Source organism: Rhinopithecus bieti, unplaced genomic scaffold (genome assembly GCF_001698545.2).
Source record: "Rhinopithecus bieti isolate Rb0 unplaced genomic scaffold, ASM169854v2 scaffold_49457, whole genome shotgun sequence".
In the NCBI taxonomy this organism is placed as follows: Eukaryota; Metazoa; Chordata; class Mammalia; order Primates; family Cercopithecidae; genus Rhinopithecus; species Rhinopithecus bieti.
In genome coordinates this window covers 811,490-838,465 of record NW_016820128.1, presented here as the reverse complement: position 1 = coordinate 838,465, position 26,976 = coordinate 811,490, and the positions used below count along the sequence as shown (strand labels likewise).

At 36.3% G+C, this 26,976-nt stretch overlaps 1 protein-coding gene across 6 annotated transcripts in view; it reads right to left on the bottom strand.

The window, feature by feature from the left end:
• CHL1 (cell adhesion molecule L1 like) overlaps positions 1-26,976 on the bottom strand; it is a 215,005-nt gene that overhangs the window by 9,692 nt on the left and 178,337 nt on the right. For 5 of the 6 annotated variants that reach the window (XM_017859615.1, XM_017859618.1, XM_017859614.1 and 2 more), the window contains 11 exons: positions 21,646-21,770; positions 17,310-17,411; positions 16,913-17,110; positions 15,711-15,781; positions 10,125-10,347; positions 8,799-8,914; positions 8,464-8,668; positions 7,817-7,939; positions 4,995-5,174; positions 1,480-1,641; positions 729-860 (listed from right to left, as the gene is read on the bottom strand). In XM_017859615.1, the coding sequence (XP_017715104.1) occupies positions 729-860; positions 1,480-1,641; positions 4,995-5,174; positions 7,817-7,939; positions 8,464-8,668; positions 8,799-8,914; positions 10,125-10,347; positions 15,711-15,781; positions 16,913-17,110; positions 17,310-17,411; positions 21,646-21,770 (1,637 nt within the window). The remainder of the gene's footprint in view (positions 1-728; positions 861-1,479; positions 1,642-4,994; positions 5,175-7,816; positions 7,940-8,463; positions 8,669-8,798; positions 8,915-10,124; positions 10,348-15,710; positions 15,782-16,912; positions 17,111-17,309; positions 17,412-21,645; positions 21,771-26,976) is intronic. The other variant, XM_017859620.1, reaches the window with a different exon arrangement.

The following is a 26,976-nucleotide window of genomic DNA, read 5'->3' as shown; positions in this document are numbered from 1 at the left end:
AGAATGTATTAGTGCAAAAAACACGAGTCGTGTATGTCATGTATAGAGAGAGGCGTGCTATAGATGGGTCACTTAAAACACTAAAGCATATATGTGACTTAGTAATATGCCTCTCAATGGCTCTGATCTTTCACAGATAGACAATAGAAGTTTGGAAGTGTTATCAACCTTGTTAGAGCTTTTTTTTTTTCTTTTTTTGAGATGGAGTTTTTGCTCTTATCTCCCAGGCTGAAGTAGTACAGTGGCGCAATCTTGGCTCACTGCAACCTCCACCTCCCGGGTTCAAGTGATTCTCCTGCCTCAGCCTCCCGAGTAGCTGGGATTACAGGCAGCCGCCACCACGCCCGGCTCATTTTTGTATTTTTAGTAAGAGACGGGGTTTCATTATGTTGGCCAGGATAGTCTGGATCTCCTGACCTCGTCATCCATCCACCTCGGCCTCCTAAAGTGCTAGGATTACAGGCATGAGCCACCACACCTGGCAGTTAGAGCCCATTTTAAGTGCTAGAAACTAGAACCAAGTAATTATCTGGAAATAATACTCTAGACCATACTTTTTTTTTGGTTAATTTAGCAATATGTTTTTCCTGTCAGTGCATTGTACAACTAATTTGCTAAAATAAATTTGACTTGAATGTGTATTAAAAAAAAAAAAAGATGTCTCTGAAGAATGCTTCCCAGAAAATGCTATTTAATAAGCTGAAAATCACATTAAAAAACAATTTTACCTGAGTACTTTCCACCTCTGTTTCTCTTCACAAAGCAAACAGTTAACAATACTAGTGTGAGAAGAGCAATTGCACACATCAGTCCAATAAACCAGCCTTGAGTGGAGATGTCATCATATAAACCAGCATATTCTGTTGTAGAAAGAGAAGTCACAACATTGTACACTAGAAACAGTCTTGTATTCTGTAACATTGGGGAAAATTAGACATCATTTTTAAGCATACCAAATAGTATCAATTTTTTTAATGACCCCAGAAGGAATCCAATGTGAAGGACACATTAATGGGAGAATACTGATAAATCTTTCCTTCTTTATTTAAAAAGGGACTTCTTTGAGTTGTATTTGATTCTGAAGATGAAAAACCAAAGAAGGATAGTGAAGGCAGAAGTTAAACTCAGAAGCAGCAAGGAGCAAGCAAAAAGCGCAAGCTGCCTTGGTTAGAAGCAGATGACCATGGAGCCTGGTGGTTTTGTTTTGTTTTGCTTTTCTTTTAGTTTGTGTTATTAACATGTGTTAATTAGCAGGAGATATTTTAGGCAACAACTCTAGTAAAACAAAATAAAGGATAAGTTGGACTACTGTGAAACATTTTCATTTTGATAATTTAAAATATGTCAAAAATTGAAATTATTATTTTCATAACTAATATACTCAGTGTTTTTATGTTTAATATAGGACATATGCAACACTAAATATTCTACAGGACACAGATTGACTAAGACTTCCCCAGATATAATCTCATTTCTCACCTCTCCCTCTTGTCTCAATTACATCTTGAAAAATGCTATCGTTATCACCCCAATTCTTAGTCATTAGGCGAACTATATGTTCAGCTCCCGGCTCAAATACCTCTATTGGGTGAGTCTTTTGAGTAAGATTTACTCCTTCTGATATCTTCCCGAAACCTTTACCTAAGAAATGTACACAGTTAAATCATGTGAATTGTAGTCATGGAAACATAGGACATAAAAAGTAAAAAAATATATATTGTTATTCGAAGTGAATAAGAAAGTCACTTATACCATATTGTCTCAGTTTTTTGAATTATCAGGAGATCAAGAAAATCAACATTTCAACTTCCTTTTTTAATATAATGAAACTGAGTAAATGAAATGAACTCAATACATGGCCGTTTAAGATGAAATGGTACTGTAAATCTGCCTGGTCACATGAATGGTTCAAAACCGTAGACTTAAAAAAATTATACAATACGATTTTGTGCAATTTGGATTTTCACAAACCTAATGGGAAACTGAATATGGCCTTTTGACTTACAATTGACAGCATATAACCTTATAATCATAACTAACTATATATTGCCTTTTTTTTTTTTTTGCCTTGGTCTTCTCCATAAATATTGATGAAATAGCATTACAATATGATCATATATTAAATATTTGAAATTTATAGAAGCCCAAAGTGTGTGAAGTGCAGGCTTGTAGGTACATACCAATGGAATGGTTTTACTGACATTTTGAAAGTGGTGTGAGAAGTTATTTTCAAAAAATATTAATATGTCAATATGTTAATAGTAGAATCTCATAGTAGAAGACAAATATATGCTAACTTCTTATCTTACCACCAAATATCTTAAATATTTTTGCATGCGATCCATAGTTTTGCTGGGAATCAACTCAATATAATAAATATAATCCAGAAAATGTTAGCAGTGTTATAAAATATGTTTCTTACTGAGACTACAACGGGTTATGAAATTCTATTTAAAGTGGGTATATGTTACAGATCAATATTTCATTATGCATTTTCATTATAGAAAAAAATTAATTATATAGTTACTAAATAACAAAAAGGTTTTATTAAAAATTATGCCATGAGAGAAATAAGGCCAATTATATGAGCAAAGCCTTCAAGATTAAGCATCATTGAAACAGAGTGCAATTAATTTTGACCTTGAAAAACAGAGATATTAGTAAAACATTAAGTCGTGCAAGCTTTTGAAAAACAGAGTAAAGCAAGTGATTTATTCAAACCACTAATGACACAAAAATAATATTTCTGATTAGCTCCATTTTTTCCGCTCTTAGATTATGGAATATGATTTATTTGAAAATCAGAGTGACAACCTGAAAACAATCTGAGAAAAATGCTTGTCAATCAAATCCTATTTTTTGAACAAGTGCCAAATGACCTTGAAATGAGCTACATAGGCAGAGCAAGAAGAAAGATGCATGGTAGTAGGTTCCAATTTGCACAAGTGATCATTTTTAGAGTGCTGAGTGATAACAAGATGTATCTTCTCAGTGGAAATATACAGTTTTTTCAAAGATTATGTTGAACTCTAGTAGAAAAAGAGATTATAATTTTTTTCCCTGTACATATAGCAAGACATGCCTATAGAAGAGAAATCAGTGTCAACTGGGGAAGGGGGCAGTTAGCTGGAATACTGAAAATGCAGATTCCTGAAAAAGAGCACAAACACGCTAGTAAGAAACATTTTTAGATTCCTGACACGTAAGAAGTGAAGAAAGGTTCTTTTAAGATATGCAGCAAATTAGTTACATTTTTAGTTTGAAGAAAAGATGCCACATTAGTTGTAAAATCACATGAACAGCATTTTCATCCTCCAAAAACAATTTCTCAAGCATGAATGCAACCAAGCCCAAATTTTCCAACATATGTACTAGAATATGTAATACTTGTAAGGCAATTCTGTGAATATTTTTTCTTATATGCTTCAAATTGGCAAGAATGGGATCAGCACTTCACAAGCACATTATGGTTTTGGTTATATCAAAATAGCAACCAACTCCATGCCTTAAATTCTGTTTTTAAAAATATGGAAGTTGCATGTTTGGACTACTACCATTCTGACTTCTCTTCTTTGTATTGAACACCTGATGTCAGTTTCAATGCTTCAGAAATAAGAACCTTTTATTTACTGCAAAGTTTTCAATCCCTATCTTTAAATCTAACTTTTATGAGCAGGTAAAGTCAGTGAAATGAGTTCTTCATTTCACTTGGTGTTCAATTCATCCTTGGGAATACTTTGTGAGTTTTAGGGAAGTAATTATTTGAATTATACACTTTTCCCACATAAAGGGGTTTTAAATGTTTCAGGAATCTGAGAAAAACATAAGCTTGTTATTAGTCAGATATAGCAGGCACAATAAGATGTAAAAACAAACCAGTAATAAAGGTCAGAGCATAACCATTCACACACAAACAGGGTGATTTACAGTGATTCACAAGTTTGAATATATTTTAATATACATCTTCAATAAATAATAGGCAATTGAATTTTCTTCACTATTTCTCCCCTTCGTGATGTTTCTTTCATTGATTCTACCATTTTTCTAATCTACAATTTGGAAAAGCATCCAGAACACAGTCTGACACATAGTATTAGACTGGTGCAAAAGTAATTGTGGCTTTTGTCATTACTACTTTTAATGGAAGGGCCACAACTACTTTTGCACCAACCTTAATACACGATAAATACACAACTCTATTTCCCTTTCTTCCATCTTCTACATCCTTCCTTTCTCTCTCCAATATCCTTCCACGCCTGAACAGCTTAAGCCCTACCTAAATCCCTCTTTGTTTAAGTTAGTGTGTACATCAGTTTCTCTGATCTGATTTATCTGCGAAGGTCCTATTGCTATCATAGAAAGCTTAGCAAGAACCTTGCTAAAATCGTAACTGGAGATGCAATTTGGGAAGGGAAATGGTTAAAGGTGCAAAAAAATAGAAAAGTGTAATTGAATTAGGATAATTGTGTTACAAGTGAAACCATAGATTTATAAGCCATTTCCCAGCCAGTTGCTTGGCATCAATCATCAGACAGTAAAACAAAACTGACATATGAATCAATGTATATAGAGTGAAGGCATGAAAGTGAGATGTATTAGATCTGTAATGTCTACCAATGCAAGAGCCAAATATTTTTCTGTATGGAAACATTTCTAAAAGAAAAATATACCTTTACTAACCTTTTGAACAGCTTTGTGACCTTATGTCCCGCTACTTTAATTAAGTAAAATTATAGTTCCTGACCTTGTATACACTAAGCTATAATTTGATTGGTATTGCGCAGAAATCCATAAATTGAGTCAATGTGAACTTTCCAAACAGGATTAATAAATTCTGCCTCTATGTCAGTGGAAAACAGAAGGTCAGACAGAGTGGGATCACAATCATTTCTAATTTACAATGACTAGCACGGTGCTTTCCTTTCAGTGCAGCTGTTTACAAAGATGCAGCCTCTTTTAAAGCCTCTGTTAAAAGAGAAGCCTCATGTACTTACTCCCTTTGCCTAAGGTGGAGCTTTCCTCCGTGATGGGTTTTCCACAGCCCTGTGAAGTGCAAGCCCTCAAGTAGAATTTGTACTTGGTAGTTGGATTCAGGTTTGAGAGGTGCCAGCTGGGCTTTGATGGAGTTGTAATGTTAATATCATTTAATTCTCCAATCTCGTAGGTGTCATTTACTAAAGAATAAACATGAACAACAGCTCAAATGTATTTAACGATTCAAGTTGCATTCTTCATTATTTTCATTTCTCCTCATGCTTGTGGTATGTAAAGATACATTAATGATTCATAACCATCAACTCATTTAATCCTATGAGGTACGTACAACTACTATGACTATACCATACATGACAAAACTGAGGTCTCACAAGAATAAGTGCTTTGCTCTGATCTTGAGTCTGTAAATTTGCAAACTGGAATTTGAATCCAAACCATGGCCTTTTGACCCCAGAGAAACATCTTTAATCCCTGTGCTATATTGGAGCCAACTGCTCCAGCTTCATAATACCTGTTAATAATAATGAATTTTCCCCATTGCTATATTTTCATTGTACCTTTGAATTAAGTACTTGTAATTTCCTTTTGGAAGAATAATTCAAGATGATAATTTATTTGTGTCTTCTATGGTTTCTAGTTTAACATATGGCACCAAATAGCTACTCAATATACATAGAATCAATAAATGCAAGAATATATTAAATATTTAAGAATATCTACTGTGTACTAAGTACTATGCAAAGTGCTAATTGTAAAAAGCTGAATCAGATAGCTTCTTTCAAAGAATTGCAACCCAGCAAAGACATGAGATTTGTGTACCCAGCAGAGACATGAGATTTGTGTAAGAGTGTGGTGTATTATAAGATTACTGTAACAATAATCCAAGAGATAAAATACATCCAAGATAGTGCAGCTGTTAGTGGCAAGAAAGAATATAGAATAAATCCTCTTGACTCTCAGTCCAAGATACCATAGATGTTTAAAAAATGCATTTATTATTGACATAAAAATGCCTTCCTTGGTCCATAAAATGCAATTCAAATCAATGAAAAGAAAAAACAAACAAACTAGGCACCCAAACATTGGAAAGAAGGATGTGAAATCATCACTCTCTTAGATTTTTTGAAAGCATAATTGTGAATGACCACAAAGTCAATTGAAAAACTACTACAATCAATATAAGAATTCAGGAGAGTGTACATAGAGCTCTCATACATATAAATTGCAACAATTTAGACTATCTAAGAGCAATAAGAAAAAGGTAAACTACCTAAAATGTCTTGATCATTTAATATTGAGAGCAAAATAATTATATATTATTTTATTTTAAAATCCACATATCAAGCAGTTCAGTAATCATTACAATTGTTAATATTTCAACTTCTATATTTTAAGAACTTATTTTAAATAAACTTAAATGTTACATACAGATCAATATGAAGGTTGGAATTTAATTAGTTGAGTTTCTTATTGTTAGGATAAGAAGGTATACATTTACCAAACAAACTGACATTTAAAAGAATCTTCAAATATTTCTTCAATTCTTACACCATTTTTGAAAACCAGTACATGGAATAATATAAGGTTAAGAGCTCAACATGTAGAATTGGACTGATCTTGCTTTGCATTCTTAACACTTACTTTACTGCTTGACTCTGTGTGAGTATACTCTCTATATCTCAATCCCCTCATTCATAAAATAGTGATAGTACATATCTAATAGATTTCTTACTTTAATGAAACAATGCAAAGAGATACACTTAGTACTGATCCTGCTACACAGCGAGCACTCAAAAGTGCTAAAATCTACTTCTGTTGGGATTAGGCCTGTATGTATTTAAACATATGTGCTAATTTCAGCAGAAACCATCAGAAGCTAAAGCAAATATGTGACCTGGGTTGCTGGAAGTCTTGAGTTGATGTGAAAGTAGCACAACAGGGCTGTGATCAAGTTGACTTGTAAGCAGTGTATGCTGGGTTTCTGTATTTCTGGTGCTTTGAGAATTGATGTCTTGAAAGTCTAAAATTTTCATGATGGGATGTTGCTAAAATTTTCTATAATGTCAATCCCCTAAGTTCCATTTTAAGATGATGCTTAGACTCAAGGACTGTTCAAGATGGGAGGCACTACTATTAAAAATGACCTGATTTCATCTGAACACATTCACGTTACTCTAGTTGCACAGCAGCATGTGCGCAGAGCCCATTCTGAGTAATGCTCCAAAGACAATTATTTAGTCCTCTCAATATCATCTCCATGAAACAGCGAGCAACCCATAGAGAATTTGATAAACACAAGTATATTTAAGGTTGAGTATGCAAGCATATATCTGAGACAGAAGAGGTAGTGTGCTTTGAATCTCCATCACATCACTCAATAACTCTTTTGCATTTTTCCTACTTCTCCAAACATCTTACATATAAACATTAAACGCATGTTTTGTGTACTCATCAGCACACTGCTTTTTTTCTAAAACAGGTAAGCAAACCTTTCAGTAAAGGGCCAGATGGTAAACATTTAGCCTTTGTAGGCCATGTAGTCTCTGTTGAGATGACAACTTTACCACTCCAGGGAGAAAGCAGCTGTAGACATACATAAATAAGTGGACATGGCCATGTCGTCATAAAACTTTATTCCTAAAAACAGGCAGCAGGCTGAATTTGGCATGCAAGCCAGTTTACAAGCCCCTGGGCTACAAGGAAGAATGGCAGCTTACAAACCATGGCCTTAAGTGATCATTAGACTCCCAACATAGCAAACAGAATACTCAATCAAAAAGTGAAATTTAACAAGTTAACTCCAATTCAAATTTCTACTTACTTATCTGATATTGCAAAAGATAGCCAGTTAAGTTTCCATTTAATTTCTTAGGTAGTCCCCAGGATAAAGTGGCAGTGTCTTCATCAACTTTGATGACCTTGAGAAAAGTTGGCTGTTCAGGTACTAGGAAACACAAGACCAAAAATAAACTCACATAAATTAGCAAAATTCAAAAAAGCCCTATTATATTATAAATTTTATCGAAATTGACAAGCCAACTCATCTGAAGTAAATATTAATTAACTACTAATAAAGAAGAATGTTTATTTTATTTATTTATTTATTTTGAGACAGAGTCTTGCTCTGTGGCCCAGGCTAGATGGAGTGCAGTGGCCCAATCTCTGCTCATTGCAACCTCTGCCTCCCAGGTTCAAGTGATTCTCCTGCCTCAGCCTCCCAAGTAGCTGGGACTACAGGTGTGCACTACCACATCTGGCTAATTTTTGTATTTTTAGTAGAGACAGGATTTCATTATGTTGGCCAAGCTGGTTTGGAATTCCTGACTTCAAGTTATCCATCTGCCTTGGCCTCTCAAAGTGCTGGAATTTACGGGCATGAACCACCATGCCTGGCCACAATGAAGAATGTTTAATGTGGCCATGGATCACCTCCATTTTTCACATGACTCTCCATCGTTACCCTCTCACCTCCTTCTGGTGTTTGAAATATATAAGGCTCACTTTCAGGACCAGCTCCTTTAGAGTTATAGGCTAAAACTGTTAAGTGAAATTCACTAAAGGCATCTAAGGAAGGAACCATTCCAGAGTTTCTTTGTCCTGAAAATCTTAGAACATTCACTTCTTTGGGATGTGTTCTTCCATCCAACAGACTTTTTGTTTTCCACCAATTTATCTGCAATGAAAACAAAAATCTTTTAATATATCCATCGTGGTGGCAGAATCTCTTTGGCTTCTTCTGAAATCAGTTCTTATTTATTCTCAGATACCAATTCAACAACAAGAAGAAAAACCATGATAAAAACCTGATAGCCTTTCAGACGTCCATGTACTCTGTCCTTTGGAATTGTTGACCAGGTAACTTTAACTAATGTACTGTTTATAACGTCCACCCCATGGATCACTGGAGCTGTATCAGGATCTGTTAATCGTATAAGATTGATTAGTTTTCAATAACCTGCACATGTGATTATTAGGACCCTTTTCAAAAATGTTCATAATGTTTCTTCTGGAGAAAGCACTTTTATGAAATTCATTCCAAATGGAACCAAAAGAGTTCCTCATGATAGATAAGTTTATCAGCCCAAATAGATTTCCCAAAGAAGAGGAGAGCCTGTATCACACTGAGAAACAAAGCCCTCCAGATAGATACAATATGGGCAAATAAAACCAGAAACTATTCTGTGGGCATCTTGGTTTTGGAAGCAAGTGAATTAAACTAGTAATATAAATAAAATTGGTTGGGATTTTTGTTAATCAAGTATTAATAACAGTTAACATTTGAGCATATGCTATATGTCAGGCACTGTTCTAAGGGCCTTACCTCAACTGGCTCATACAACCCTAGGAAGAGGACATTATTATCTCTATTCTATAGGAGTTCTTACTACAGAGGAATAAGCTGAATACAGAGCAGTCAAGACTAATACTATCTTATTTCGCATGTGTTATGTGTTTTTTGTGCTTTTATTTGGGTAAAAGAATTTAAACAGCTGGTGAGTAATGAGTTGGCTATTTCTCATTCTCAACCTTCTTCTATTTTTGGATCAAATTATTATTTTAGATGCTGGGAAGGCAATGAGAATAACCCCTAATATTATTCAAAGCATTCGCAATACAGAATGCAGTGTTTTTTCTCCTTCCAATAACCTATTTGCAACAGTTAGTGTGGCATCAGAATGTGTGTGAGTATAATTCTATATATAAATCTGGGTGTATATCTCATCAGTATTAGGAAAGCTCCAGACATGCCACTGAAGCCCAGGGCATGACAGCAAGTGACTGTTAGGGGATCCTTGACAAGTACGGGCAAACATACTTGAAAATCTTATGACAGTTATGCGGCTTTAAATGATTGCAGTGATAATTCCTGATTTTCAATGTAGGAAGAGCTTTATAGGAAACTGAATAAAATGCAAACTTTCAACATACTTCCTTGGTATTGTATACTGATCAACTGTCCTCCAGTCAATCCTAAGATAGAAATCATGTGTTATGTTTCTTTTTATCTCCCATGGCTAATACAACCTCTTTGCGTGCACTAGTTGTTCACAAATATTTGTTGACAGAAGTACAATATATTTGAGAGCAACAGTTATTGACGTGCTTAGCAGTTTTAGTGCATCACTTACAGTCTTCTCCAGAATAGAGAGTCACTGACTGAGGGGCAGGACCAGATCCTAGTTGATTTATAGCCTGGACTTTGACATCATAAGGGGCGTAGACAGCAGGCGTCATCACCCTCAACGTGTGGTTTGTGACTGTTTCTTCTTCCCACTCCACTGGGGCTCCCTGTGGCTTCCAGGTCACTCTGTACTCTAGGCCTGGTCCATTCTGCTCCATGGATTTCAAAGGCTAAAACAGAAGTCGAAACTCATTCAGTCTGATAACAGATGTGTTGACTCAGAGATGGTGGCAAACCACCCTAAGTGGTATAAGGAACAACGCAATGGAAGGATCATTTGTTGAGAGATCTTAAATCCCCCTTCTTGGTTTAGAGACGGTTGTGAAAAAGTTTTGTCATCATATGAGCTTAAGTATGAAAATTAATCCCTTACCTCCCCAAGTAATGAGCAGCCTACACATCAGATGCCTGGATTATGTCCTTATGATAAAGTCTAAGTTTTCATACATGAAGGAAGTTACAAAGAAATGCCACGAAGTGTTTTAGCTTTTTGCTTATGCTTTCCACTACATTCCACCTTTTCATTTTCAAAAAACAGACTGAAATGAAAAATAATATGGCCACGAATTCTTTGGTTGTGAATGGCATTCTCCCATGGCTTTTTGAAGAAAACTCTCTTGTACTTGGTTCTCTCCTTCTTCATTTTTCTTCCATAAGAAGAGACAGATTATGTATACATATTTGGAGACTATGCATGTTTATACTTTAATACAAAGAAGCAGTATCTAATAATTTCCCAGCTCCTTGACCATTCTTTATTTTTCTTTAAGAAAAAATGCCTCCCTTATCCACTTTGTTTTGCTGCATAGAAATATTTGGAGGAATAATTTCTTTCTTTCTTTTTTTTTTTTTCCTTAAGATGGAGTTTCACTCCCGTTGCCCAGGCTGGAGTGCAGTGATGTGGTCTCAGCTCACTGCAACCTCCGTATCCCAGGCTCAAGTGATTCTTCTTCCTCAGCCTCCCAAGTAGCTGGGATTATAGGCATGCACCACCACGCCTGGCTACTTTTGTATTTTTAGTAGAGACAGGGTTTCTCCATGTTGGTCAGGCTCGTCTTAAACTCCCAACCTCAAGTGATCCACCTGCCTTAGCCTCCCAAAGTGCTGGGATTACAGGCATGAGCCACCGCACCCAGCCTGGAGGAATAATTTCTAGTATGGGAAATTGGGTATTTCCACTTTAGTTTTTAATTGAGCAACAGTTTAATTTAAAAACAATAATGTGGTTTAAACTGCCTGTTTAATTTCAAAGATAATGGAATTGTGCATGGAAATGAATCAGTTACATAAAATATGTTTAATATATGATTTTAATCCTAAATTTAAGGTTCACCTATATAAACAGTAATTTTGTCTGGATATGTGAGTGAGTCAACAATGTCATACATAGTGTTTTTAAAGAATCTGTAACCCTTCACAACTTAATCTAATTTACTAAAACACTTATTAGAGGCATTGCTTGGAATTAAGTTGAAAGCATAGTGACATATCAGCAAAATAATTTTAAGCATATGCCTATTCTAACGTGAATAAACTAAACTAACTAGGAGAAAAAAAAATCAAAACAAAATGAAAACTTTCTGAGATTTTTCTGCAGACCTTGCTTATACTTCCATTCATTGGAAAGTTTTGTTCCAAGATATTTTGGAGTGTGAAATGGATATACATTCACCAGGGGCTTTAGCATTGTCCCAGTGAAATAGGCCACGAGTCTGTAGGGCCGTACTGCAATGTGGAATGATAGTTTCCTTCAGTCCCTACTGACAATAAGTGTGTTTAAATAATACTATTCATTTTACACATTTTGCTCCAAAGAAAGGAGTTAAATTTAATAAAGTTCTCTGACAAATTTTAAATAAATAAATAATAAACCATAACACTTTAAACAAAAATATTTTAGCTATGTTATCGGCCTTTTTAGTACCCAGGAACCCAAATAAACAGCCTGAATGCTTTGTATTTGACTTTGAGGCAATGCCTACTGAACCTCAGATGTTTCCCAAATAATCTCTTCAACAAAGAACAGAAGGAGCAAGGGCAGAGTAAGCAGGAAGGCCACCAGCCTTCCCTTCCCTCTGCCTCTCGTGAAATAGCCCACGAGGAAGGAGTCTCTAGAAAACAGGTTCTTAACTTGGGGTGTAGGAATCTCTAGATGGGGTACATGTGTATCCTTTAAAGGATCTGAGAAGCCAATGATATCTTTAGTATGACTTTTTGTATAATTTTCTAGAAAAGATCCTGTACTTCCAACATAGTTTCAAAGACATCTATGAACCAAGCAAGGTTATAACTATTAAGCTAGAAAACAGAAAGACTTCTGTCCTGCCTTAATTCTATTGTTTAAAAAATTGTTGAACATTTTATTTATTTTAATTGAGAAATAAAAATTGTATATACTTATGTACAACGTGTTTTGAAATATGTATACATTGTGGAATGGCTAAATTGAGCTGCTCAAAATATATGTTACTTCATATACTTATTTTTTATGATAGAACACTTAAAACCTAGTCTCTCAACAATTTTCAAGAATACAATATATTGTTATCTACTATAGTCACTAGGTTATGCAATATTTCATCTGATTCCACTTAATTTCATTTTAAAGCCAGTAGATCTTCTTATTATACTTATAATATAAATAATAAAACCTAGATCCATTAGGAATTAACTACCTTGGATGTGATCACATAACCATCTAATTAAAGATGTTCCTGCTTCTCAACATTAGTGGGGTTTTAGGACTTTTGGTTTTGTTTTTGGTGTCCTTTAAGTTTGAAATGTGTTATTGTATTGAGCAAAGCTAAAAATTCACATACCTACGCTTAAGAACAATGGAAACTCTCAGGCAAAAATTACCCTGATACAGGTATTTAACTGATGAGGTTGCAGTAGACTCTTTTGTCCTGTTTTGTGAGTAGAACATTACAATGTTTGAACACTCAAAATATATGAGTGAGTCATGACCCACTTAATATAGGAAAAGTGAATGTTTGAAGGTAATGCTAACTAAAAAGCCTAGTTCTACCATTCAGTTAAATTGTATTGTTATTTGAATTCAATCATATTTAATGTTAAATGTAAAACATAAACAAATAAGCAAAACTTAGGGACATCCAGTCTGTTCCTAGTGCTCATCTTCATTGTTAATTCTTTTGGGAAAGATCAGCTTTTTTTTTTTTTTTTTTCCAAAGTATGTCTCTCTGACCGTTATCATGTAGATAGGAATTATTTTGGGTACACCTCTGGAGGGGCTCCGGTAATTCATTCACAATGCTATCTGATTGTGAAACTGGGAAAAGCCTGGAGTCTAACTCCTTTCCATAGGATGATCCATACAGAACAATACTTAATGAATGAATGTTCTTAAATTTCACTGGCTGTGTCTGTAGTGACTAGATCTCTGACACATCAAGATAATAGGAGACACCATGGGACATATTGGGAATGTAACTGTCAGTCTAGATCCAATTCCTGTGACTACTTCCTTCCTCTAATCAATTAATTACTAGATTACATGCCATTTGCTCCTCAAAAACAAATTATAAATGCTTTTTTTTTTTTTGCTTTTTTTTTGAGACAGAGTCTCACTCTGTCACCTAGGCTGGAGTGCAGTGGTGTGATCTCAACTCACTGTAACCTCCACCTCCCAGGTTCAAGTGATTTTTCTGCCTCAGCCTCCCAATTAGCGGGGATAACAGGCATGCACCACCACACCTGGCTAATATTCATATTTTTAGTAGAGAGGCAGTTTCACCATATTGTCCAGGCTGGTCTCAAACTCCTGACCTTGTGATCTGCCCACCTTGGCCTCCCAAAGTGCTGGGATTACAAGTGTGAGCCACTGTACCTGGCCATAGATGCTTTCTTATTAAAGCCCCATTTTTACAAGAAGAGAGCATTAATAATCAATCCTGTGTATCTTCAGGGTAATAAAAAATGACTTGTGAGTGAGAGGAGCAGTCAAAAAGACTGAAGATTTCTGGCCTTTTTTCCATGTGACACAGCCCATGGCATCTGGGTGAGGTCATTAAACTCTGAGATTCCCAGTTTCTCTGTATGACATACAAGACTGACACCATCGTGAACCACAGCCCTCCCAAAGGAGTAGTGAAGATTAATGAGTTAATGTTACTGGAACATGATGTGCTTCTCTGAGGAACTGATTGGCAAATACACAGTATTATTGTTATCTAACCGACTATATTATCTATTTTATGAAAATTTCTATGGAACTTAAGGGAGGATAAGACAGATATACCCTAAAAGACTAACATCATTTTAGATTATAAATTAAGTAATTATCAAGACTATGTGGTAGTAACTATTTATAACCACAAATTCAAGGAAAGAAATAATATTCTTGAATATATTTCATTTCTATGTATTACCATTTTTTTTAAAAAAAATCCACACCTTAAACTTGTAAAACTTAATTTCACTGAAGTGGAAATAAAGAGCTAATTTTGATCTAAAAAATATTGACTAAATATTTTGCAGGTATGGGCCATTTGATTGTGTAATGAGTTCAAACACCAACATATGAGGATAAAAAGCAAACTAAACTTTGTGCATTTTAAAATTCTTCCAAGAATTATCCCTGGAATGAGTTGTGGAAATAAATTAGTATATTTCAGCATACATTAAAAAATGTTCTATGTTTACACAAAGTTTTGTAAACTCAATGTTGGAGGCCTATTACTCATCAGAATGGTTGAATGATAATTTCCTTTTAGGTAGGTCAATATACTCATCATGAAATACATCCAAGTAGTAGAGGTAAAATAAAATTCCCCACTGTTACAGAAGAAATTTGGAAATGACCCTAGAATAATTAAAATTATCTGGGTAGATGTACATTTTTATGCAAAATTCAAATGGTGAAGTCTATTTAATAACATTTAACGGAGATATGTAAAGGAGGAAAAACTGAGGTTTGGAGTCCAAAGATCCTCATATATAAATCCTAGCTTTGTGGATTTCTGGTTGTGTGGTGATGGGCAAGACATTCATTATCCTGGATGCCATCTTCAGGTCTAGAATAAGGCGTTCATGATGCTTTCTTCACAAGATCATCCTCAGAATTATTAGAAAGGAGAATACAAAATGTCTACTGGTGTTTAATGAGGCGTGAATATTCTTTGGGGGGTCATCAGTTTGACATGCATAATATCTAGTAGATTATACTAAATTAATTAAAGATTTTCAGTATTTCTTGAATGGAAGAGAATCTAGAATATTGTTAATTAAACTATTAATAATTTGAAACTTTTGGTAATGTATTACAACTAAATCAATCTGTATAATCTTCCCTAAATTGTTGACTAGTGTTAAACTCGGTTTCATAACATCATTTTAATCACAATGATCTTTAAAATTTACGATGATGATGATGACTCACAAGTTCATTTCATTTCCAAATCTTATCTTTGTTCTTTAAAAAATATTGTGCTATCATTGTAGTTAGCATGCAGACCTAAGAGGAAGAGAAAAAGAGTACAAAGAAATATATAACATATTAAGGAATACAAACCTCCCACTTTATAATCATTTCCTTTGGTTGAGAGGCTTGAACCCTTATGTTTTGTGGATTCCTATCTGGAGCTGAAAATTAAAACATTAACATTATTTTCCTTTTAACCCATAGGTAAGTCATCATATCACAACTCCTCCCCCCAAAAACCACAGATAATTAAATAAGTTTGATTGTACTTATTAATTTATATCTGGTCCAGTTCCTAAAAAGATTTAAGGTAGCTTTTAAATATATATTTTATTTAAAACGATAAAATAGTCTTCTTGGAGTGAAATAATTATTATCCAGTGGAGAGTAGATGGTTTACTATATACGTCTTAATTTTGAACCTGCTTTTAAAATTTTTAAAACTACTTTCTAAAATTCTGAACTTGCTTTTTAAAAATACATATTTTAATTTAAGCCTGCTCTATTTTTTCTATTAGAATTGTCATTAGAAACATATGTGGTGAATATTTGCCTTTAGAAGAATAAAATAAACACCATGTATTAATATCAGCAGCCAAGTTTTAAGGGCATCAAACAGAACAAAACCTGTAAAGTAGTCATGAATATTTTTAGATGGATTCATTTTATTAGAAATAGCTAAATGTGGAGTTTAGTGATGTACACTAAAATCATGCAAGTGTTAATTTCTATCTGATTCAGTTATCACCATGACTTGCTTTTACTCAGTCCAAAAAGGAAATTATATCCTAGAGTATTTATTTTAGCCAAGGAAAAATAAAATGTCATACTATGACCACATTGATGATCAATAACAATTCAGTAATACAAATTTTAGCACAGTCATTCTTGAGATTTTTTCAAAAGCATCTTGGAAATTTAGATTGATGTTGAAACACAAGAAAAGACACTTAATGCATAAAAATTAATAATGTTAGATATATATATATATTGAACTTTAATTTAGAACTTACTTGATGATATCTGGTTAAATTTGATGTTTAGCCATCAGAAATTACTGAAAGTAATTTTTTTTTCATATGTCACTCCCCTAATTTCCTGCTTCTATCTAACTCATATGTAATACTTCTGAGATGCGTGTGCTTTGAATATTTTGTGTGCTGTTTATACAACTATTAACACTATTTGGAGAAATCTAAAATCCTACATTACTCTACCAATCTTTTTTAAGATGTTCAGAGATGGGGACAAACAAATATTTTGTTAGAAACCTGATGTGAGAACCTGCATACCTGCTGGCGGTGTTTCATGATGGTCTGACGGCTGGCTAGGTTGGCTTCTCCCTACTTCATTCACGGCTATGACCCTGAACTGGTATCTCACAAATGGAGCCAAAGGTAAGATAACTGTGGTTTTCCTTCCTTGGACTCTGGTCAGTTCCTCCCACCTTCCAGGCTCTTCTTTGTTTCCTTCAAATTCAACAATATACTCTGGGAAAAACATTAAAAAGGGGAAAGAAACATTAGAATATATGGAGTATGAATAAATTATACCAAAATTTATACCCAATATTAAAAGTTCAAAAGAATGTTATAAGAAGAATAATCCACTAAGGCTGGTTTAAAAATGGCTTCACTATTAATTTTGAGTATCCAGAGTAATGAAAACAGTTATCCCAAGTCTTCCTACCGCTAATATTGCTATTGTGGTCATCTCCAGCTTCCCAGCTCAGCCGAACACTCTTGTTCTGTCTTTCAGACAAGTGAAGGTTTTCAGGTGGATCCGGAACATCTAATTAACAAAGGGAGGGAAAATGTAGATAATTGCCTTTGTTTATCTGATTCCCTTCCTCAGACACATTGCCAGCTACCCTGAGACAGAGCAGTTACCACTCTCTTAGGGACCTGGGGAGCCCCCGACATATGGAAGTGAAAGGTGGAGTTTCAAGGCTAATTCAGGCACCTAGCTAGCCCTAAGAAGTAAATAAACAGCTTGATAAGAATGAAGGTAATGTAGCTTTAAACAATAGCCAAGGAAGCTAGAGTCACAGGGATGTTTGGTTCCCCTATGGAAACTGAAGATAATGTCTTCATATATGTCTCTAAGTTGTTTTTCTGGAACCCAGACTGTCACCAAATACATTTGCTGGCATGGAGACTTCAGATAAGGGGAAACTGAAGTCTGAGCTCTGACCATCATTTCTTTGTAAATTTCTTCCTGAGGGGCCTCAAGGGAGCCACGTCCATGAGTCAGAGTTAATCTTCTTTTTGGTTGACTCCCAATTTTTAAATAAAGCCTCTCTTCCTTAACCAATTGCAAATCAGAACATCTTAGAATCTACCTAAGTAAGCCATGTCCCATCCCCACTTCAAGATATCTCACCCTTTTAGGTATAAACCAATGTGTAACCTCAAAGTATTAATTTACTTTTTTGCCTGTAGCATTTGCTTTCCTGAAATTTATTCCCACTTTTAGACACCCTCACCTGCAAGCCATCGCGGAGGTTGGGACTTAAGCGTGAACTGACCCGTTCTTGTTTGGTGCCCTGCAGATAAATGTTCCTTTCTTCCACTGCAAACCTCAGTTTAGACACCTGGTCTTACTGCACTGGGTTGGTGACCCCAGTTTGGTACCATAAAAACCCTTCTTTTCTGGACCCATGTCTCCACTATGCTCAATCGCATCAGCCTCTGGGGTCTGGGGTTCTTTGTAAACTGCAGCATCTTCACATGTACTCCCCAGTGGACCATATTACCTCCCTCTTCTCTGATTATGGTCTCAAGGGGTTATCCTTGACCAGGGACATCAGAATTCTTTTGGGAGTAGTTAATAACAATGAAGATTCCTAGGCCCTATTTGTGGCTTACTGAGGAAGGTGGACCAAGGAATCTGCGTTTGCAAACAAGTTATTTGGATGACGATTAGGCATACTCAAGTTTGAGAAACATGATGTATCTCAAATGAATCATTTCTATTTGTCCAGTTCATATTTGTTTTTATGCCTGATTCAACTCCAAGAGTAGGGATCATATTTTATTACGCTTTGCGTTGCCCACAGTGCCTCACACATAAATGTTTTGTAACTAAATAAATCAGTGAAAAAGATATTACTTCAATTATGCATATAATTATTATATTAAATCAATAAAAATTAGGTCCTATGGTTACAGAAAAGAGAGAGAACATGAGCTCTGCCTTTCTTTTTTGCAACTGCGTTGGATTTTTATCATCATTGATAACAATGAATTTTCATTATAGCTACTTTGATACCTTCTTGACCTGGAGTTCTCTAAAGGAGTAGGAAGGCAGTTTATATAGGAAGAGGGAGATTTGACATTGTTAAATGTTGTGACAGAAACTGGAAAATTAAGTAAGTAAATGATCACAAATTTTCCAGTGCTAAAGAAAATGAAAATTTCTGGTACTTTGAAAATAAAGCACCAATCTTATTGCTAAAGGCCTTTACTCTTAAAATTTGATTTGAATTATCTCAAGTATTGGAGGACTTTTATCTTTTTGCAGAAGAGTAAAGGAAGGTATTATGTAATGTAGCCTTTCAATGGGCTCTTTCTTCTCCTGGTGGAAAGCACCGTCTATCGCTCCTCCTGAATATTTGTTAATTGTTAGAAATTTACATTGACAAAAGTATTGTTTCCAATTCAGAACAGAGAACATGCATTTTAAAAACTGTGGTTCATGACTGTCCAAACATTAAAGCCTTAAATAAAAAGTTATTTCTTAAGTTATTTCTTCAATAGGTTTCAGAATCTCTGAGCTCAGAGAACTTCAGTTTCTCTTCAGTATTTACTGAGTCCACTAATTTCTGAAGTTTCCTGAAGTAAACTAAGGCTGCATGTTACATCTGACATTAAAATCGGGCTCCTCTGCGAATCCTATGGAGCTAGAACTGATGAACTTGCAACTGAGACTTTCAAAAAATGATATCCTGAAAGCATGTTTATGTCAATGCTTTTAAAAATAACTTTTGATTAAAGTGGATCAAGTATATGCTTTTAAAAATTGTTTTCCAGGAGGGAAAACGTAGTCTTTTAGAAACCTCACGTGTGTCTATATAATTATTTATTATTGTCAATTGTTGAGAGATGCTTTGGTTAATCAGAAGTTGGTCTAAAGAAAACGAATGTAAATTTTGAAATATAAAGTTCAAAATTTATTTTATTCAAATGTTATTTTATTTTATTCTGTAAACATTGGTAGATTAGTGCATACATAAACAGTACATATAATCGTAGGCAAAATTTATGTAGAATTTTAAAAAATTAATAGTTCCAAAAACGGCAGCCTAATCGCAAGAATGAAATTTTAAATTTTGTAAGGAAATTGAGAAGGGAAGCACCAAGCAGTAGGGGACTCAGTCCCTTTGGTGGCTGCCATTGTTCAAAATACTTAGGGACAAAGCACACGGAGCCTGAACTCACCCCTCTACTCACTGGGCCTGGGATGAATTCCAGTGTATCTGAAGCTCAACTACTTTATCTGATGAATTATTGTTGAAATCATCATTAGGGGATTAAACGTTTCTGTTTGGAGAGACCTGAAAATGCTCAAATACCCACGGGCCAAACATTTTGCCTAAAGGTACAATTCTACCGAGCCAACTCTACAACTCTATAAATTCATACCTTCTACGAGTGGAAACTGCGCTTTTATTTTTAGAACCCAACTTGATGGCTATTTGTTTCACCTGAGGCGGGGTGGCCATTCGCTTCACTTGAAGAGATCCAGCCTGTTGACCCATTTTTTATCAGCCTGTCTCAGAAGAGACTGAATTTTCTCCCGCGGTCTGTACCACCACCTCCCTTGTTCACAACCTAACAATGGGTCCCAACAGCTGGAGTGCTAAGGATACAAAGGTCTGTTAATAACAGTGATTAATGTAGACATATGATAAAGAAGGGTGGGCAAAACCAATACTTTTAAGGAATATCTGCAAACAAAAGGAAAGACTAAATGGTGGCCATTGAAACAGAACAAATGTCTGTAGCTGTTAGGGTCCCCACAGAAAATTAATGAATAACTCACACAAATTTAGGATAGTTCCAAAACGTTTTAATAAAACATCTTTTAAAAGATGTGGGCAGGATGTTCGGTAGGTTGGGTGTGAGAGAGACTTGAAATATTGGTGGTGGGATGCGGCTGTTAGAGTCCCATCAGAAGGAATGGTGTGAGGAGACCCTGTCTACAGAAGCTATGACTTTGGCAATGGAACACAGCCAGTCCACGGGACGGAAGTAGGGAGAATCAATACAACACTCCAAATGGCCCTCCACTTACTGAACCAAATAATAGCTGGAAGGCAAGTGGTTTGCTGATGTTGTCCTTACAAGCAACCTTTCTAGGTCAAAGAGCCGGTAGAGAGTGAATCTGAAAGGGAAATTTTGGAAAACATCCAGCAGATGATCTAGATGATCTAAGAGCTTTAAACATTGGTGATTTTGGGGGTAATTGCATTGATTACACTAGTGAAGTGTGCACACTGTTTCCTAATTAGTACTTTCATTAACAACAACAACAACAAAAATCAAAGACATTCCTTTGCAGAATGCTGGAAGTTCCTCCCCATCCTTCCGGGAACCCTGGGAACTCAGCCTGTGCCTCTGGGTTAGAGATGACCACCGTGCATCCACCTCTCAACCCCTACCGAGATCCTCCAATCTAGCCCACCTCCATTCCTCAGCCCCATTTCTTTGCACACCAGGAAAGAGTAGCTCAAGAGTGCTAGGAACTCAATCATGCTTTATTTTTCTTTCTGCTGATAGCATCACTTACCTCCCACTGCTATTGTCAAATTAACACATATAGGGAAAAAATTAAGCATTAATTAACTTCTTTTATATGAAAAGAGGAGAAAGGACTTGAAATTGTGTTGCTTTTGAAACAAAAATTTCAAATTAACAATATATGCACAGGGGCTCAAATAATCGTTAGCTATATTGACCAGGAACAATGGAATTTAATCAGAAATGTAGAAATGAACAGATTTCTCATTAGTTAGTGCACTTACCAAGAACAGTTACTTGAGTTATATCTGCAGCACTATCTAGAGCAGTATGAGCTGAACAGCAGTAAATACCTTGGTCCTCTAAAGTCACATTAGATATGGTCAAATTAGCTCCATCAATATTTATCCTGTCAGAAAAAAAGTGAGTACATGATGAGAAGGAAAACAATAGAAATAATAGAAACCCAATTCTTTTAAAAATGCATATTCCTCATTGAAAACAATCTAAGTTTGAAAACCAAATTTATGCAGTGCAAATTTGATTAGAGAATGCCACAGTTGAAACCTGGAGATAAAAAATTATTCTAGCATACACAAATGTCTACATAGCCATAAACAAAATCACATTAAAAATTATTATGAAATCTAACCATCTGTTTGCACGGGTCACTGATGGAACCGTGTGTTGCCTGGTACCATACCTTACAACGGCCAAGATATATTTGAGTAATTCTTAAGGTATTTTTAAGAATTACTATATAGGCTATATAGGCTCAATTGGAGTGCTTCTTACAAAAGCAGATTCCTGAATTCCATCTCCATTCCACGGAACCACAATACCTGAGATGGAGTCTGATAATCTCAGTTTTTCACAAGTTTCTCCTTTCTCTGCCCCTCCACTCCCAAGTAGAATGCACATTAAGATCTGATAGCAATTAAAGCATATGACTTATTTGAACAGTAGATGGCAGTGTAATACTTCTTTTTGCAAATCATTTCACCTCGCTTTTTATCATTTGTTCTTTCACCAATTTGTGATCAGGTTTATTATGAGAAAATTGCTTCTTTATAAATTTCACCTTTTACCCTGTACCTTTGTATTGTCGCCATAACTATTAAAGTATTTTTCCAGTTCCATAAAATGTAAAATGTATTCACAATAATTAGCATTTTGTTGGAATAATTTAAATAGTGTCTTCCTTGTGAGGAGGAAAGGAGGCTCACATAATTAATATTTTTAATGTACATTTCATATAAAATGCTGAGAATTTTGAATTATATAAACCTACTTTAAATTGCAATGGAATGAAACAGTTATTTTGATTATAGACAGAATCAGCCCTTATTCCTACACCAATAATAGAAAGATTTGCCAACCAATATTACCTTGAATTGTTAATCAAGAATCTCACTATAATTCTAGACATAATAAAACTTTGACATGAACGAACATCTCAGGTCATGTTAGTCAGGTGTCCATTTGATTTAATATTAGAATATTGCACATCCTGACAATTTTTGAAAAATTTACCTCAGTAGATGAAAGAATAGACTTTAATAACCTCTTGAAATAGGGCCTTTGTGCCCTGCATGAGAGTCCATAGTAGCTGAAATCTTGCCAAGATTTGAACCCTGGCCTGGGGTGCTTTAGGCCAGAGAAGAAAGCTACCAATTTTTTGGCAAGTCATAGTTGCATTATGCCTTGTTTCCAGTCTCACAAATGTACCTTAGGTGCCTGAAATTAATCAAGGTTGGGTGCCTCACTAGTCCTCGAAATGCAGTAGGTATGGTATACCTAAAGAACTTATTAAAAATATAATGTTCCAGCCTCAGTCCAGGTTCCAAATCAGTACATTTGGAGATGGGGCAAGGGCCATTGCATTTGAACATGAAGCCTAGATAATTCTGCCACACATCAAAATCTGACAACTATTTGCGTTAGCAGGGTCACACTATGTTGTGCTGCAGTAACAGACAGCTCCAAATTCTCCATGCCTAAGAAAACAATCACTTATTTCTCCCTCACATTATGTTCACATCGTAGGTCAGTTGGATTCTGCTTTAAAAAGTTGCATCATTTCTACTCTCATGGCACCTGAACTCTTAGAAGCAGCTAAAAAGCATCTTCACATCTTTGTGTCCCAATCTTTTCCTCTGTTTGCCTTCACCTGCTTAATTACCTTGCCTGAGAAATGTATCCACTAAAACCACTCAACTCCTTCATTTGCAGCATCCTGTCTGCTAGTTCCTAATCCATGTTAGCAGCCAATCTTGTCTTACCCTGTTCAGCTGAGTAATATTCGTGTTTCACTGAAGGCACCATGACAAAATGATTCTCTCTTTGGAGACCTGTGTTTGCAGCTCAGTTCCATCAATTATATTTGTACAACCTTGAATAAAACATTGAGCCTAATTCATCTTATCTGAAAAATGGGGATAACAATATTTTCTTTCTCTTTAGGAGAATTAAATGAGGTAAAGCACATAAAGTGATTAGTGTATACAGCCTGGTGGAGTATGTGCTCAGAGAGTGTTACTAATAATATTAATCAAATGGATTTCATTCCTTTTTGGCTTATCGCTAATCACATTTCTCATGGTTGATGTTTTAATGTTCCCAACTCCCATTTCTCCTGCCTCTCTGCTTGAACAAATTATCTTCTTTCCTAATTTGTTAGAAAGAAACCTTTCACTATGATTGTCTTATAATCTTTGCATCTCCAGCTTCTCCCCTCCCTCTTTCATTTGCCACTATTTCTGGAGGGGAAAAAAAGCAGCTCCTATTTGATGCCAAGGAAAAACCCTCCCACTGGATTCTCAATGCCCTTTCCTCCCACGCCCTCCTAGTTATCAGTATATCCCACTTTTCATGCTACAGTGGTCTTTCCCGCAGGGCTAGGTCCCTCACTTTGCCTCCAGTTATGAACAGTCCCCACTACTTTGTTAAGCACAGTATAAATTTTAAAAATGGTTTCATATCCATGCTCCATTTCATTTTTCATAACCATAGTGTATGGTCTATATTTTATATGGTCTATAGCCACCTGCAGGTTGGAAATCCACAGAAAATTCCTTGGGGGCATTTCAGTCTACCTAATAGCATTACTGCGAGGACTAAAGAGAGAAAGCGTGTATGGGAAGTACTAACATAAGATGAAGCCCCATAGGTCTAATGGTTCAGAGTGGCAGTTTCCAGCACTTACTGCATCCCTGCACAAGAAAGGGGACAAGAGCAAAGAGAAGAAGGAATTTTCACTTCTCATCATGTATGTTTGATTAGAAATTTAACCTCCCTTTAGGTTAAAGCTTCTGGTCTTCTGCATAGTAATAAGAAGGTGTCTCAGCAGAAGGTAAGAAGCATGAGGTTACTGATAAGGCCTTCTAGAAATTTAGCAGATACCTGTGACTTCTACTCCCTGCTATATCTCCATGCCTGCCATTGGCAGCAGTCAGGGCCAGCCAGCAGCAGTTACTCCCAGCCTTCCTCGCTCCTGGGGACTCTTCTGAGCTAAGGTTATTGTCCTTTATCCCTGCTACTTGTTTAGGGAAATTGGCAGAACACCTGTGTCACTTGCTCAGTCCACTCAGATAGCCAGAGGTTCATTTCAGTGTCAGCTATTGCATCCTGCGGGAATTGTAAAACTGGGCCACGTGAAAAGGCTGCTTAAGGCTTCTGGGTTCAAAGCCTAAATGTACATGTCATATTACTAACAAGCCATGGGTATCTGATTCCCTTCTTGGCTGTAGCCCAGAGGTCACGTGGAAGACCCCGGTTAGTCAGGCTGTAGTAACAAAAGAGGCAGAATTTAGGCATGTCTTAGCAGTTGGCAGATCAGCGGAGACCTAACCTGAGGCTGGAGATCTGTATTGCAAAGCATAGCCTTTAGATGTATATGATTAATTTCGTGTTTCAATGAGAACTGGTTGTAATACATACACTGCCTTTCTGCAAACCTTTGTATATATAGGAAGGAGGGGAGGGAATAAATTAAGTACCAAGGCTGAGACCAATGCCTTTGCATAGAGGTGGCTCTCACATAAATACCAAGGTAGACCAAGCAAGCAACAGAAATGAGACAAGCAGAATGAAGAGGCTCAGGGACAGAACCCAGATCTCCCTGGGCCTGAGCCCCTAGGGGGAGGGGTGGCCATGGTCTCTGCAGACCAGCAGACTTAGCCTCTCCTCCTGGTAGTTCTGAGGAATCCAGGCAGCCCAGACGAGTGGGTTTCTCCCTAGTGAAGCACATCCCCTACACCAAGGGACAAAGTGCTTCATTAGACAGGTCCTATTCCCTGTGCCACCCAACTGGGTGAGACCCTCCAACAGGGGTTGTCAGACATCCTATACAAGAGTGATCCTACTGGCATCAGTTTGGTGACCCTTGAGGTCTGAGATCCCACAAAAAGGAGCAGGCACCCATCTTGGCTGTTCTCCACCCTCCTTGAGTGACATCTCCAGGCACAGGAGTGAACCAGATGAATAGGGCCTGAAGTGGACCCCCAGCAAACTGCAGCAGCCTTACAGAAGATGGACCTGATCATTGAAAGAAAAAAAAAAGAAAGAAAGAAAGAAAGAAAGAAAGAAAGAAAGAAAGAAAGAAAGAAAGAAAGAAACGAAAGCAAAAACAATAGCATCAGCAACAAAAAGTTCCCACAAAAACCCCATCCAAGGGTCAGCAGCCTCAAAGATAGAAGTTAGACAAATTCATGAAGATGAGAAAGAATCAATAACAACAAAAAAAATTCTAAAAACCCCAAAGACCTCTCCTCCCAATGATCACAATATCTCTCCAGCAAGGGCGCAGAACTGGATGGAAGATGAGGCAGATGAATTGACAGGAGTAGGTTTCAGAGGATGGGTAATAAAAAACTATGCTGAGCTGAAGGAGCATGTTCTAACCCAATGCAAGGAAGCTAAGAACCTTGATAAAAGGTCACAGGAGCTGCTAACTAGAATAACCAGTTCAGAGAGGAGCATAAATGACCTGATGGAGCTGAAAAATACAGCAGGAGAACTTCATGAAGCATACACAAGTATCAAGAGCCAAAGCTACCAAGTGGAAGAAAGGACATGAGAGTTTGAAGACCACCTTGCTGATATACGGAGTGCAGACAAGACTAGAGAAAAAAGAATGAAAAGGACTGAACAAAGCCTTCAAGAAATATGGGACTTCATAGAAAGACTGAACCTACAACTGATTGGAGTACCTGAAGGAGATGGGTATAATGGAAACAAGCTGAAAAACACACTTCTGGATATTATCCAGGAGAACTTCCCATACCTAGCAAGACAGGCCAACATGCAAATTCAGGAAATACAGAGTACACCACTAAGATACTCCATAAGAAGATCAACCCCAAGACACATAATCATCAGATTCTCTAAGGTTGAAATGAAGGAAAAAATGTTCAAGGCAGCCAGAGAGAAAGGCCAGGTCACTTACAAAGGGAAGCCCATCAGACTAACAGTGGACCTCTCAGCAGAAACTCTACAAGCTAGAAGAGAGTGGGGGCCAATATTCAATATTCTTAAAGAGAAGAATTTTCAGCCCAGAATTTCATATCCTGCCAAACTAAGCTTCACAAGTGAAGGAGAAATAAAACTCTTTCCAG